This window comes from Chlamydotis macqueenii, chromosome 5 (genome assembly GCF_036417535.1).
Source record: "Chlamydotis macqueenii isolate bChlMac1 chromosome 5, bChlMac1.mat, whole genome shotgun sequence".
NCBI lineage: Eukaryota > Metazoa > Chordata > Aves > Otidiformes > Otididae > Chlamydotis > Chlamydotis macqueenii.
The window spans coordinates 36,464,785-36,479,203 of record NC_141560.1 but is presented as its reverse complement, the minus strand read 5'-3'; the positions used below and the strand labels follow the sequence as shown (position 1 = coordinate 36,479,203).

The 14,419-nt window shown below is 44.6% G+C and overlaps 2 protein-coding genes across 4 annotated transcripts in view; one reads left to right on the top strand and one right to left on the bottom strand.

Annotated features, from left to right (window-relative positions):
* The window catches only part of EIF2AK4 (eukaryotic translation initiation factor 2 alpha kinase 4), a 39,983-nt gene extending 39,716 nt beyond the window's left edge, over nucleotides 1-267 (bottom strand). For all 3 annotated transcript variants that reach the window (XR_015258786.1, XM_086749934.1, XM_086749935.1), the window contains exon 1: nucleotides 80-267. Coding sequence is in view for 2 of the 3 variants with exons in the window: in XM_086749934.1 (XP_086606060.1) it covers nucleotides 80-232 (153 nt within the window). In the remaining variant the exon portion in view is untranslated. The remainder of the gene's footprint in view (nucleotides 1-79) is intronic.
* A 3,888-nt stretch (nucleotides 268-4,155) lies between these two features.
* GPR176 (G protein-coupled receptor 176) overlaps nucleotides 4,156-14,419 on the top strand; it is a 42,212-nt gene continuing 31,948 nt past the window's right edge. Inside the window, exon 1 of the mRNA XM_086748976.1 lies at nucleotides 4,156-5,307. Within this exon, the coding sequence (XP_086605102.1) occupies nucleotides 5,079-5,307 (229 nt within the window). The 5' untranslated portion in view covers nucleotides 4,156-5,078. The remainder of the gene's footprint in view (nucleotides 5,308-14,419) is intronic.

The window sequence follows — 14,419 nt, the reverse complement described above, 5'->3', positions numbered from 1 at the left end:
CCAAGGCCAGCCCCACGCCCCAGCGGCCTCCTCGCGCCCGGCCGGCTCCACACAGGCAGCGGGGGGCCCCCCTCGCTACCTTCCAGGCCTGGCTCTGCCGCAGATCCTGGAAGTCCTGGCCGTAAATGGACTCCAACACCTGGAGCTCGTTCTCCTGCCGCAGCTGGTAGCTCTCCACCGGCTCCGAGGCCACCTCCACCGGCGGCTGCTCCGCGCCGCTCGCCCGGGCCATGTCAGCTCCCCGGGCGGGGGCGGGCAGCAGCCATGCGGGGGGCCTTTCAGCACTGCCACCCTGGAAGTGGCGCCGGCCCCGCAGCGGTCCGGCACCGCCTCCACGGCGGCGGGAGGAGGAGCCGGGTGGTCTGGGCCGCCCGGCCACGCGTCGGGCCTTCGGTAGAAACCAGGGCCGGTGCTGCAGCTCTCGCAGAAGCTGTGTGCGGGGCTACGGTGGGCTAGCGGCCGCCTTGGCGCCACGTCAGCCCTGGGCCATGCAGGGACGTGGACCGACGGCTCTCGGCGGCCTTTCTGGGGCTCTGCCGCTCCGTGAGGGACCGCAGCCCATTGCCCATCACTGCCGTCGTGCCCCCCTCAACCCCTGCAGCCACTTGTGGTCCCGCCTGCCCCATCTGCACAGCTGTGTCGGCCCAGAGTAACAGTGCCTCACAGAACCACAGACTATCTCCAGTCGGAAGGGATCATTGAGTCCAACCCCCAGCTCCTCACTGGACTGCCTGAAACTAAAGCGTGGGACCAAGAGTGTTGTCCAGATGCTCCTTGAGATCAGGGCTTGGTGCCCTGACCGCTGCCCTGAGGAGCCTGTTCCAGGGACCAACCACTCTCTCAGTGAGGAATCTTTTCCCAATGCCCAAATGGAACTTCCACAAGATGTGCCTCCAGGTGTATCTGCAGACACAGAGATACGCACCAAATAAAACTAGTTACTGTGCAGACTTTTTAAATAGACCTTCAGAAAGATTTTCAAAGCGGTAAAAGAACTGCAAAATTCAGAACGCATTGCCTGTAGAGCTGGGCCAGGATACAAATCCATGGGGGAACTAAACAATGTTTCCACTGAGGATTGCTTTGATGACTACTGGGAGGTGGAGCGTGAGCAGCATCCTCACTCGGTCTGGTTGAGCTCCAAACGCAATGTGGGGCCAGATCCTGTGAGCACCCCCTCAGCCCCTGGTCTCCTTGGAGAGGGGGCAGCTGGGGGTTGTCAGGGGAGCAGTGGCAGGCAGAAAAGAAAACATCCTCAGTCACTTTGTGTGGTAACTACTGAACAGAAGGATTGCCACAAGACGATGTAGCCTTTAAAGTTTTGGGATCTTAATGAAAAACCTCCAAGTAAATACATACATACAAGCTTATCTGTTAGGTATGTAATCCCTAGGCAAAGAAAAATGCCACAATAGTCTGAGGCTTGCTACCGTGCACCCATAGACTGTACTTGGGTAGTTTCATTTATTAGGAAATGTAGGAAACAAGTGTGGTCCACTGAAACGGAATGAACTGAATCTTCTGAGTTTTCCTTCTGCCTTAGACCTAGTCATGTCCATACCAGGATCCCCATTAGTTGCACTATCTGTCCCCTGAAGATCAAATTCTGTCATCTTAATCAGAAACATGTAAAATACGTTTCAGAGCCATACATACATTATTTTGAATCTCTACTGTTGCTGTTTAATGGACTCAAATTTTCTTTACTTTTGTAATTGCATGAAAAATCTTCTGATGTTTCTCTTTATTTTACTTACAAGTGTTGTATCAGTGGAGTTTTGGTGATCCTCACTTTACTCCCTGACCTTCCAGTACAGACTTTGTTACAAATAGACCACTTAAGGAGGGACTTACTCTAATGAATAGTGTCTGTAGCCCTTAGTTTGTTCCTCTGAAATGTAAAACTTGTTACATGCATACTTCTGTTTATCTTTCTGTTTCACTTAAACTAAATTCTTATGGTCTCAGCTGGGATTATAATTTACTGAATAACTGGTAGTTTCATAATGTCATTACTATCTGACCAAAATAAAATGTTAAACTGTATCAATTCTGATGCTGCTCTCTGTTCCTTACCATGTCAGGGAATGCCTGGAATGTGCCGTTAGTGGGAGCGTTTTTCTGTCTCTTTTTTTTTTTTTTTTTTTTTTTGGTGGGAAACGCATGACCAAAGCTGTGTATTGTTTATCTGGCAACAACAGAGATCTTATTTTGCACAGTCAAATGTGGCCTGGGGCACTGTAATTGCCCACTAGAGTTTCTTGCACTTTCTTAGAAGTAACTGCTATATTTGAACCACTAGTGCAGTTGGGTATGCTCATCTATCAATTTGTATAAATATTCTGTGTTAAACATGATAAATAGCAGTTTCTAAGCCAAAAATTCATCCTCTCTTCCACACAAATTCAAAGCAAGAATGGCCAATTTGAAGATACAACACAGTAAGTAAATAAGTCAAATTTTCTTTAACAGCAATTATGAGTTTACACTTTCCAAGCACTTTGTGTGAGGCACACACCCCAGCACATGGGAAACTTCTCCTGTGTTACACTGCGTAAAGATGCGTGGGTCAGGTAATATTATGCATTGTTAAAGCTGCTGGACTGTTCCCATTCTTGTTTCTTTGTGACTTGGCAAAATTTTAACTAGTTGGGCTGAAATGTTCTAGACCAGATGTCTACTGCAGGCTATTTTATTTTTTCCTTTTAATTTCTTCTACAATGATTCATTGTTTCCAATAAGAAAGCCACAGAAAAATAACATTGTAATGTAAAAAAATGCACAAAGTAAATCAAATTACATTATTGGGAAAGGGGGAAGTATTCACGTGCTCTGCAGATTCACTAGAGCACAATGAACATCACTGAAAGAGTCCACCTGCCCCAAACGTATATCAGTCTGCATCTAGACAGAAGGTTTCCTTCCAAAATTTAAGACTCTTACATCCCACAACATTAAATTTTAATCACTAGATTTAAATTTTAACGATGTGGGAGTGTGGTTTCACTGCCACCTGTGTGTGGTGAGTGGAAGAGAATTCTCCCCAGGTGAAGTGCAGGGAAGGGTCCTGGAGGAAGGAACTGAAGAAAGGGGCTGCTGGGAAGTGAAGAGGAAGGGAGGTCAGGGTCTGGTCACAGAGGAATGCTGGGGAACCAAAAGGAGGAAGAAGCCAATTCAGGAGTCCCGGAAAACGAAGGATGAAGGGAAACCACAGTGGTAGCTGCTGTTGCCTGGGGAAGGTGGGGAATGGCTGGACAAGGTGAATGTGTTGGGAGTAGGGGTGAGGGGAAAGGGTAGGAGGAGAAATGAGCCTGGGGCCAGGCTGGGAGTGAGGAAAGAGGTAATTACTAGGAAAGACAATGGATTGAGAGACTGTCACTCCCAGAGGGGAGGCTGCAAAGAGCAGGGCTGGAAAGCAGGGAGGCAGAAGCAGAGGTTGCACTAACAGCCTCCCGGGCCTGCGGCAGGATGGGTGGTGGCGTTCCCTGTTTCCCTGCAGTCAGCAAATATCTTTGAACCCATGGCAAGCACCGGCTCTTTCCTGTTTTCTGTCCCTGAAAAAGCCTTGCTCTGCAGGGGTTATACTTATGGGTAGCTGTACTTCCTTGGGGCCCTTCTAGATTTGCTGGCCAATGGCTGGAAAACCTTTTTTTTGGCTCAATTTTAAACTAGCTGTCCTCCTAAAATCTTCAAATTAAAGGCAAATATGCACCCGCTATATAGATGCAAACTTTTTTCACAATTAAACTTATTGTTTATCACCCCAAACTTATTGTGCCAGTAGATTTCCTGGCAAATTAAGCATTAAAAAAATAAGTATCTCTTTAAACAAGTAATATAGAAGTTAGCACTGCGTTTTGAAATTCTGCCCTCAAGAGTTACAGGCCTCTTTTAAAATATCCCTTTAGAAATTCTGGCTCCCGGACAGCCCTCGCCTCCCGAGGACGAGCAGAGCCGCCGCGACACAAGCTCCTCACCTCCCCCACCAGCGCCTGCTCCCGCGCTCCCCACCAAAATGGCGGCCCGGCAGATCGGGCTCATCGCCGCGCCCACGTGATGGCGGCGCCTCCCGCCCCTCGGGAGCGCGGCGGCCCTCTCCGCCCCGCCCCGCTCCGCCCCGCCGGGCCACCGCCTCCCGCGGGCGGCGGGGCTCGGCCGGCGTCCGCAGTGTGGAGTGGCGGGGCCGCGGGCAGCGGCAGGCGGGATGCTGGGGCGCGTAGGAGCAGGGCTGTCACCATCAGCCGCGCTTGGTGCGGGGCGCGCGCGGAGCGGGCCACGCAGCATCGTACGGAGGCTTTTTGGCTCGTTGGAGGCTCGAGCGTCCCGCGCCTTGGGATTCAAAACCAAATTAATTTGCCCCGAGAAATAGCTGGAGCGCAGTGGAAGCCGTTGAGCAGTCATCTGCTTCTCTGGACGCTGTCTAAGGGTCTTTGCCGCGTCCGGTGTCGCGCAGAGCAAGGAGGGACGCGGGACGGAGCCGTGTTTCGCCAGGCGAGCAGCGGGCGGGAGGAGAGACGGGAGCGCTAGGAGATAGATGTGCCACAGGGGAAGAGATGCCTTTCCTCAGTCAGGGATGTGAGAAAAAGTGACAGCCAAGGCTGAGGGTGCTGTGGGAGAATGGAGCTCGTGCTCCATCAACTTTTCCAAGGCGATCTTAGCGTATAGTGAGTCCACGTGTGTGCGAGCGGGTTCGCAGCAGGTGTGAGGTGACCTTCGGAGACCTTCCCGTGGAGTGGGGAAGATGAGCCGTGGAGTGGACTGTGATTTCCTCCTCCGCGTTTACACGCTGAGGAGACGCTGTGGTATTAGGAGGCAAGAAATATGGGACAGCTAATCGCAACGAAGAGCCTGCCTTATTTTCTGCTTTTCTTTACTATTGTGATTTACAAGGCAGAAATGTGAAAAGCCAGCGCTGCTTTCCAGGACACAGAAATGTGGTGAAGATGCCTCCAAGTGTCAGAGACGGGGCTTTATCCTCAGAAGCGCTTTTTTGCCTGTGGACTCCGTTCAGTCGTTAAAGGTAGGGGCTCAATAACCGGTGGTTATTAGGTGGCAGCAAGGAAGGCAAGCACTTTGCCATGGGGTACGACAAAAGCTGGATCTCGAGGAACGCAAGCGAGCATGCCCCATACCAGGCTGTCACCAGAGCTCTGGAGATGAGGAACTCCTCGGCTGGGCAGATCGTGTGGCAGAGTGGGAACGGCAGCGAGGCTGGCGCCACGGAGAGCGAGGAGCATGGCGAAGAGCAGACCTACAGGCATTTCACTACCACCGTGCAGATTGTCATCTTCGTAGGCTCTTTGCTGGGTAAGTGGGTGTTGCTGGGAGTTTTTTGTTGATGTGGTTTGTTTATCCTTATGGTCAAGGACTGCAATCCAAACAGTAAGTAGCATCATTTGCTGCCTTAGTGACTCTTCTTTTTGCATTTTAGGTCCTCAGGTGTGTGATTCCATGTTCCTTGTGGATTTCTGATATGTAAAAGCTATTACTATAAAAAGTTAGCTATTCATCACAGATGAGAACTGGTGCATTATGTGTATGTATCACTTAGTAAACTTTTCTATCAGAATTTAAGTGGGCAAACATTTAATGGATTGATTATACCCTTATTTTCAGCTGCAACAGGATCTTTTCACCAGAGAAAAGGGTGTGGAGTCTTTTAAACAAATTTAACTGAATTTCTGTTTCACACTGCAGTAATTCTGCATTTTGTCCTGCAGATCTCAGATTAATCCTTTAGAAGTACTTTATGCTGTAAACATAACCATGTGCAGTCTTGCCTACTTGTTATACTTAAATTAGAAATCATACACTTCAGGTGGTAAACAAACAGTATATGGCCATATTAACTTTACAAATGTCTGTACATTTGCTTTCTAGGTGCTTACAGTACATTGTTTTGTTAGGAATACATGTTATATTTTAAAAAAAGGCAAAGTAAGTCTTTTGGTTAGTCAATTTAGCACTGTTTGGGACATCAGTAAGCTGGATTTCAGTAAAATGCCACCACTATCTAAGTCATTCAAAGCTAGTTACTGGAAATGATGATGAGGCTTTTCACACAAGACTTGTCCGAGATGCGGCTCTCCGAGGTGAGTTCAGTAGGACTTTGCTGATAGTTATTGGATCATATTATCAAGGATTTGTCTTCGTTTTTCCTGATCTTGAGTAATGCTAAAATCAATTTCTGTGGTCATGGTAATGAATTCTAACAGCGATTTCTTCTTGGTTAATATTTAATATTACTTAAATAATTCCTAAGAAGATGGTAAGCATAGTTGCGGAACAGTGTTGAGCTCTGGACTCAGTCAGCGATACACTTGCTGGTTATTACTGTAATCACTGAGTGTTTTGGCTTCAATTAGTCCTCTGTCTAGTAGGGGTAATCCTCATGGTTCTTGCTTTTTTCTTGTTTGACATGTAGGTAGTGTGGGGAAAGGACTCTTTTTCTGTATGTTGGATAATGCCTGGCACAAAATGATAGCCACTAAATAGTGTTCTAAAAATAACAAATTTGGATGAGAAAAGTCAGAATTCTAATTCTCTTGAGTTTCAAGCCTTAAGAGCATGGATCCTTAAGTTTTATTTGATGAAGAAAACGGACACTCTCACAGTCATGTCTTCAGCAGCTAGGAATTTTTAAAAAGCAAGCAACCAACCAGAAAATACCATAGCTATAAATTTTGCAAGACTACTGTAAGTTGTGGTTTGCCACTCCTGCAATTTGCTTTCAAGAGGTGGACTCTGTGAAGAGATTTGGACCTGTTATCTGCAGATTGGACGGCTGGGAGGCTGATAAAGCTTCCAGATTGATAACTTCTCCAGACCTATCAAAGAGCAAAGCAGGAGAGTAAATAATATTTTTTAAAATGTGAAAATGCAGTAGTCCAATGACAAATGTTAGCAGTAGGCCTCATGAATTTACAGTGATGGAAACTAATTTTAACTTTTTTTTTTTAAGCTGCCTTCTTTTCCAGTCTCCCTGCTGCCCCAAAACAATATTTTAAGAACGTGTATGACCCATGCTATCATAACAGCTGAAAAGTCTTTAAATGTGCTTGAGAGTCTTTAAAAATGTCTTCCCATATCATCCCTATGAGTGTACTGCTATTATCTACTGAATGGAAACCAGGCCACAAAGAAGCTGAAGCCCTGATCTCCAGAAGGTCTCAGGGTTTAGATGCCTGCATGCTCAAGTGCCAGACATTTTGCTTGTGTGTGTGCTGCATGCTATCTCTGCATCAGCAGGGGAGAACAGCTCCCAGCTGTGAGGTATTTACCTCACACTTAGGTTTGCACAAACACCGTTAATTAATTTTTCCTCTTCATTTGTTCTGTGTCATGGTCCTCAGAGCATGGGCAGCATCCAGCTCTTTTTTTCCCTCAGGTGAGCCCCTCAGCTGAGCTACAGAATAGCAGTCCTTTGGTCCAGTGGCTCTCAGGTTCCTCTCTGCAGAAGGGAAAACCTTCAAGGGGAATTAGGACTATCCTTCCCCCTAAAGCATGAGATGGGGGGCACTTTCCTCAGAGGCAGGATGTGTGGATTTGAATCCTTTCTGGTTTAGGAGGATGTGCAGCTTGTACATCCCACAATGTCAGTACCCAGGCCACTTTGCTGTTGGATAAAATAGCACTGCCCTTTTAAAGGAGGAAATTATTTCTGCTTCCAGCTTGAAAGGGAGCAAACGTGTATGCCTCAGTCTTGATAATGAATACTGGGGTCTGACATAAGCAGGAGTCTACAGCACAGAGAGGTCCGAGTCCTACAAGAGAGAAGAATCGCAATTGGGGTTGTGATTTTAATTTGGGTTCCTGCTGTGCAGAAAAATGTGATAGTGATAGTTGTGAGAGAGATGTACACTATGTTTTTCTCTCTCAATTTAAGACCCTTATTTGAGACCTGTGAGGAGACTTGTAACAGTAGGAGAAATTCTTGTGTTAGTTTTCCCTTGTGTTGTGAAGGGACAATGCTATGGTGGGTGTTTCATGATACCTGCTAAGGACAAGAAAGGGTCAAAATGTTCTTCTTTATGGTTACTTTACACTACATTGAAAGCACATCCTCAATTTGTTTATTATTTTCGGTAGCAATAACAAAGATACTAGATTCTAGGATTTTTGTTTTTCTTTAAAAGGGATTATGTAGTTGTCACAAGCTTGCCAAAGCTTGAGCGGGAATGTGAACGTAACATATACGTCAGTTGATGTAGCTGGTAAAACCAACCAGAAGTATCCAGGAGAGGCTTGCTACTTGGCAGATTTTTTCCCTATTGTTTTTTGTTCTAATTTGTAGAAAGTTTTCATTGTTAAAGATTTCTGATTTTTGCAGTGAAACAGATTAGTCCATGTTTGGAATGGACAAAACATAATTATTAATCTAAAAATCACTTTAATTTAGGGCAGTTAGAGATGAGAGTTCTTCATATAGCTTGGTCATGAGTTACTGAGTTAATGAAGCTATAATATGCTTAAATGCTACAGTTTTAAATAGCTGCTCATGTGACTTTGAGTCTGTTTGCACAAGCTTCCTACTGTTGCTTTTCCACTGCTTGTGTGGAAGTTCTTGCTTAGCAGACTACCTATGATTTTGATTTTCAAGGACTGAAGGCATAAAATGAGGTAAATGTGCATCTCTATACTTTGAACCCAACTGGTACTACCTGTTACCCACTCCTTTGGCTGTAGCCTGCCACAAGCTTTCAGCACAAGACAGGAGGCACTGGATGGAGGAATTTGGTCAGTTTAATTATCTTAATCAGCAACTCGATTTGTCTCTAAGAAGGAAAGATTTACAGTATATTCAAGACTTGCAAGCCATTTCTGTCTGTGATGCGCATGAACTGGGGAATTCATCTGGGGAGCTTTAAATGCTTTGCATATATTGATGAACTTACTTAATAAACGCACAAGATGAGGTACCAAGTATGTGTGAGACTAGAAGGCCTTGTTAACGCTGTCTTCCTGTGCAGCAGCATGGCTAGTAATGGCAGTTCTCATTGTAATGGCATTTCCTAGCCTGCAAGCTGTCAGCTCAAGGAAGGGCTAGAATAAAACAGTGAAAATGCTTGCCGCCAGTGATTCTTGTTCCATGGTTTGAACTGTTCTTGGACTGGGGAGTGTGGAACATGCTACAGAAAAAAAATACAGGCGTACTGAGCATCAGCAGAAGAACTAGGAAAAGATCCATGCATCTCATTACCACTTTCCTTTTCTCATCCACATGTGTACTTGGTACTCCCCAAAATCAAGAGAGTGGGTGCTTCAGGAACTCTGGATGACAAGTGCATGTGTAGAGATGTGTTTCTGGTGTGAGGTAAGGTGGGTTGCACTCAGTAGTCTGCTTAGGCCATAGCTGTGCAGGTACAGTATGATTAAATCTGTTGCTTCTAAGAAAAGTTACTATAGGAGAATAGAAACCAAAATAATAATGCTGCTTCTGTCATCTCTCTCATATGAATGACTATTTTTTGGACCCCTCAATTGCCCCTAATTGGCAAGTTAATGTGTTGAGTTTCTATGTGCAATGCAGCAGCTTTCATTACCTTAAATACGAGGGAAAGTGAAAGGCACCAATGGGAAGAACTAGCTGATTTTACTGGCCACTGGAATGATGCAGATGGGAGCAGTGTGATCTGAGAAGCAGCACATGCTGTCAGTACTGATTCCCTTCGGTTGACTTAATGCTGTGTGGTACAAGGTGTCAAGAGATTCAAGCTTTGCATGTCCTAAGTTGTTTTGAAAGGATGTAGAAATTATCAATGGAAGAACAAGAATAGAGATTTGCTTTGTCGTCGATTGCTTCAGTTCCACTAATCCTGCACAGATCCATCGGCTCTGTGGTTCCTCGTATATTCTGCCTGGCTCAGGTTAGGTAATTTTTTACTGCCTTGAAAGGACTGTAGGAACTGTTTTGTTTTGTTTTGTCTGACGTGTGTTTCAGGCCAGCTTCCTCCAGCTATGCCACCAAGTGGATGTGGCCAAGATGATGAAGTCAGAATTACTCGTGGAAGTGTGAGTGATGATTTGCGCTCACGGTAATACTGGCGAGGGTCCTTGGCTGGCAAATTCAAATGGCTGCTATCGAAGGGATGGTGTTGTTCATGTGAAGCTGATAAAAGGGAGGATAAAATAAAATCTAGGTTTAGAACTACTGCCCTGTCAAATTACTAAAGTTTTGAAGATGGAGACCATATTCTCCATTCTCGTGATTTTTTTGGGCATGTTACCCAGTTTGTCTGTCTCTGGGTTCTTGTTTCAGAGCCTGTCTTCTGAGTTGCTCCACTTCACAGTGTTCTGCTGCCTACTGCCATAGTAGCAGAGTGGCATCAGTGCTACACATTTGTAACAGAAGCATAGTTTTTCATGCAGTTTCTAAAGTTGCTCCTCTTTGAGCAGGAGTAAAGTTCTGCTTGGGAATTTTTTTCGTCTTTAAATAAAAAAAAAAGAGATTTGATGAGTCTTGCTGATTGTGTAGGGGTTTATTTGGAAGAGGACTGACAAGTACCATTGGAATGGTAGAGAAGGAAAATTTGTAGTGTTCCTGTGCCTATGGAAGTTGGTTCCTCCTGCTGGAGAATAGTTAGGCTTCAGCTTTTGTATGATTTGTTGTGATTGTAGTGGTCAGCATGTCCCAGAGCAATGCAGGCCTCTGATGGCTGTGACCACGACTCTCCCATTGTGCTAGCCTGCCTGTGCCTTTGCCACGTATGGATGGGGCTTGTTCTCACAGGGCGAGTGCAGAGACCGGGAAGTTCAGGAGATTTTCAGTGGGAGACCAGTTTTTGTTGCCTGCTTCTGTGGTGAAGAGACTATGATTTGACTGACTGAGATCAGCGGGCCAGGAAAGTGAGACTCTGCTGGCTTCTGCCATAGTGACTAATAGACTGGGAGCTACGTGTGTCTGCATTGGATTTACAGGTAAGGGGACCCTAAGGTAAAGAAATTTCCACAATTTGAGAAGCATGCTGTGCAGAAATTCTGTTCTATTACCCTAGGAAAGTGGCTCTGTGTACCCTGGCTTTTGTTTTGTATTCTCCCCCTTCTGAGACCTGTGTAAACTGGGTGCATTTTGGTTTTCCTCTTGTTTGTTTTCTCATTGTGAAGACCATATAGTGAGATTGAGATCACCGCATGAGCTCCCTCTTCCATTTTTTGGGGCATATCTCAGGCTGTTTGGGCTTCTAATATACCGAGCATGCTGTGAGGATTAACTACAGCATGGCAGGACTGCAACTAAGACTGCAATGTATTTCAGTAACGCACAGCAGAGCAGCCAGGCTGCAAAGGGGGGATCACCAGTGCTGTCGGTGTTACTCATTGCACACTTGCAATCAGAAGGAAGTAGCTTCAGATCTTTCAGTCTGAGGTCAAAGAGGTAGAGCAAAGTTTATAGATTGTTTTTAATTGGATTTAGGAATTTAAATTTGTAACTTGAAATTTGTAGTATTTTTTAATTCAGATAATTTATTTCCTCCAGCATGAAAAGGAAATGGCAAAAAGCTCTAGTATACTCTTGGCTGCTATTCAAAAATGAATGAACAGTTTATGAAAAGAGAGTATTTGAACATGGTAACTGTGAAAAAATATTAGCTATTCGATTCAGAAGAATATGGAATTACTGCTTTTACTCTTGTGGCTGTCACTAGTTTGAAAAAGGATCCATGTGGACAATGACTTAAATACGAGACAACTGATGAATGGCAAATCAAATCCGTTTTTTTTTTTTTTTTTAAGGCTTCAGATGACATAGGGTTCCTTATCAAAGTGAGTCAATTTTTAATAGCTTCCTTTTAATCAAAAAGAAGATTCTTGAGATCAGATTGGCAATGAATATAGCTATAGAGCAATATTGCTCTACAAAGGATATTTTTCTCTTATCGTTAGAGGTAATAAATCTACAGAGACTAATTGTTGCTTTAGCACAGCAGCCAGACCTTTGACAGAAGGAAGAGGGAGAATTACTTCTGAGCTTTGGTGGGGAGAGGTCGCTGGAGGTGGCTGCAGCTGCTTTAAGTTGAGGGAAAGCAGTGGGAGGGGATCTTGGAAATGGAGAATCTCCAAAGAGCAGTTGTAGCCAGCATGCACAGCGAGCTTGGCTTGAAAGAGAGTTAAAATTGATGAGTGAAATGCAGCGTACAATAGCACCTCCTGTTATTCTCAGGAGAAGGGAAAGGGAGACCAGGCATAACAGTTTTAAGAGAGATCAGGATGTGGGCTCTGCCACTCTTAATGTGGATTTTTCCACAGTTCACTTATTGACATACAAATTTACGTACCATTATAGCTGCAGTTAAATGGGGAACTTAGGTGAGTTGTGCTTTTACTGATTGTAGCATGGGTGTAGCTGAATATTCCTGTCATGTTAGGTTTAGGCGAGGTTATATCCTATTATCATGGTTTGCAGTTTTTATTCTTGTCATTTTTCCCATGTCTGAGAGTCTGCCTGTGCTCCTGAGGTTATTTGAGTCTGTTCATGATGTTTATGTTATTCATGTAGCTAAAACGGCATTGATTTGTAATTTAAGAAAATAATTGTTTTCAGATATTTAGGAAAAAAACCCGCACTAGACAGTTGATGAAAATTATGAGAGAGATGTCCTCAGTACTGGTGCCTACTCCCCAGAGTGAATATGCATCTTACAGTTAGTAAAAAATGCACAGAAAGTAATAATCCCAAATCTGGGAAGCTTTCCTGAACCTTGTAGATCAGTGCATTAATTGGGGTTTGGGGAACAAGGCTCTTTGTTACTTGCTTTTTTGTCTTCCCAAATCTCTCTTGTACAGAAAGGAATTTCACTGGAAAGGCTGAGGATGCCCAGATAGAGTTTGAACTCTAATCTAGTGGTTATATCACTTTTTTTGAATCTGTGGATTGGATTGGTTACCTCCAGGTTTCTAACCACACTGTGATGATACCAAAGGGAGGTGTCCTCTGAAAGGAAACAGTGCACTTTGAAACGGGTACCAGATTTCTGAGTGAAAAGTGAACCCCTGCTGCCTTCCCAGTGTCCTGCGGGACAAGCAGAGGCAAGGCTTCAGGTTCGCCCCTTCTCCTGAGGGTTTCCCATGAGCTGTTTGGCTCCAGCCTCTCCCTGCCCTTGAAACTGATTTTCATCTCCCTGTCTTGACATCTGTGCACAGCAGATGTAAAATGGAATTGTTACAGCACCTAATTTATAAAGGGGTAGATCCCTTCTGGGGTACAATCCTGCGTTACTGGCAGTCGAGGTAACGTGTTTGTAAAGGGGGTAATGCGTTTGGAAAGGCAAATGCGCGCTAGCGTAAGGAATAAATGTTTCTGTTTTGAAACAGCTGCTGGTGAAGTTTGCCACAAGCATCACGAATGAAGCAGGGAATCTTGCGATGAAAAGTACTGCAGGCACACGATAAAAGGCTACACTTAGTGAATTCTTAAAGAAAGAGGCACACCTGCAATAGCTCCAGCAAAGATCTGTATCCCTGCCCGTGAAAAGGGTAGAACCATCTGAGGGGGAAAAAAAATGTACCAAAGGTTTGAGGATGGGAAGGATGATATTTTGTTTCTACTCATGTCACTCTTAGAGAACTGGAATTGTTTTGGATGAAATCTTTTAAACCACTTTGCATAGATTAACTTTGTTGCCGATTATTAGTTTGATAAAGCAAGAAGTGACTGAACATCAAGTCTAACAAGAAGCATCAGGTGAATGTAATGATATGAGTGATAATATTTGCATGTAATAATAATTGCTTAGTAATACCACATTGCAGTATCATAACATTACGGTAATAATTTTCCCCTGCATGTTTGTATGGGTGGTTCCAAGCCTCAGGAGCAAGGGACCCTGCAGCAATGAGCCCAGTTCAAGTTGTACCCTGGATAAAGTCTGTCTGGAAGAGGTATTATGCTTTTGCTTTTTGTGTACTTTCTAGTGAACTACTGAGCAATTATCTATGGAAGAAAAATTGAATTTGAGGAGTGGGTGAAGGAGAGGGGCTGTGAGAGCCTCTGCGGTCCCTGTTGCTATGGAGACCTCTCTTCTTCCTGTGCTTCGGCAGAGATGCCTTGTCTGGCTTTGGCTGAGGGGCTACTTAGATAGCACTGCGTGTTTTAAAAGAGACACATTGGGAACATAATGATTTACCTAGTCTGAAAATGTGCAGGATGCAATGATTTATACCTGTGATGCAAGCAGCTGATACTCTGAGGCTACTGTATGCTAGAGTGTTCCTCAGTTAAGTGCTGGGGGGTTAGCTGATGTCTTTAAAACAATATGTGTGTTGAGGATGTTAAATTCATCCCTATGTATGGTGAAACTGATTGATATCAGTCATTTTACTGTCTGTAGTTCCCATCTGAACACTTTAATGACAGCTGTGAACCACAGCTGTTTACCTAAGTGACTTGATGTTGTATTTTGCTTTTCATTGTGAGCTACAT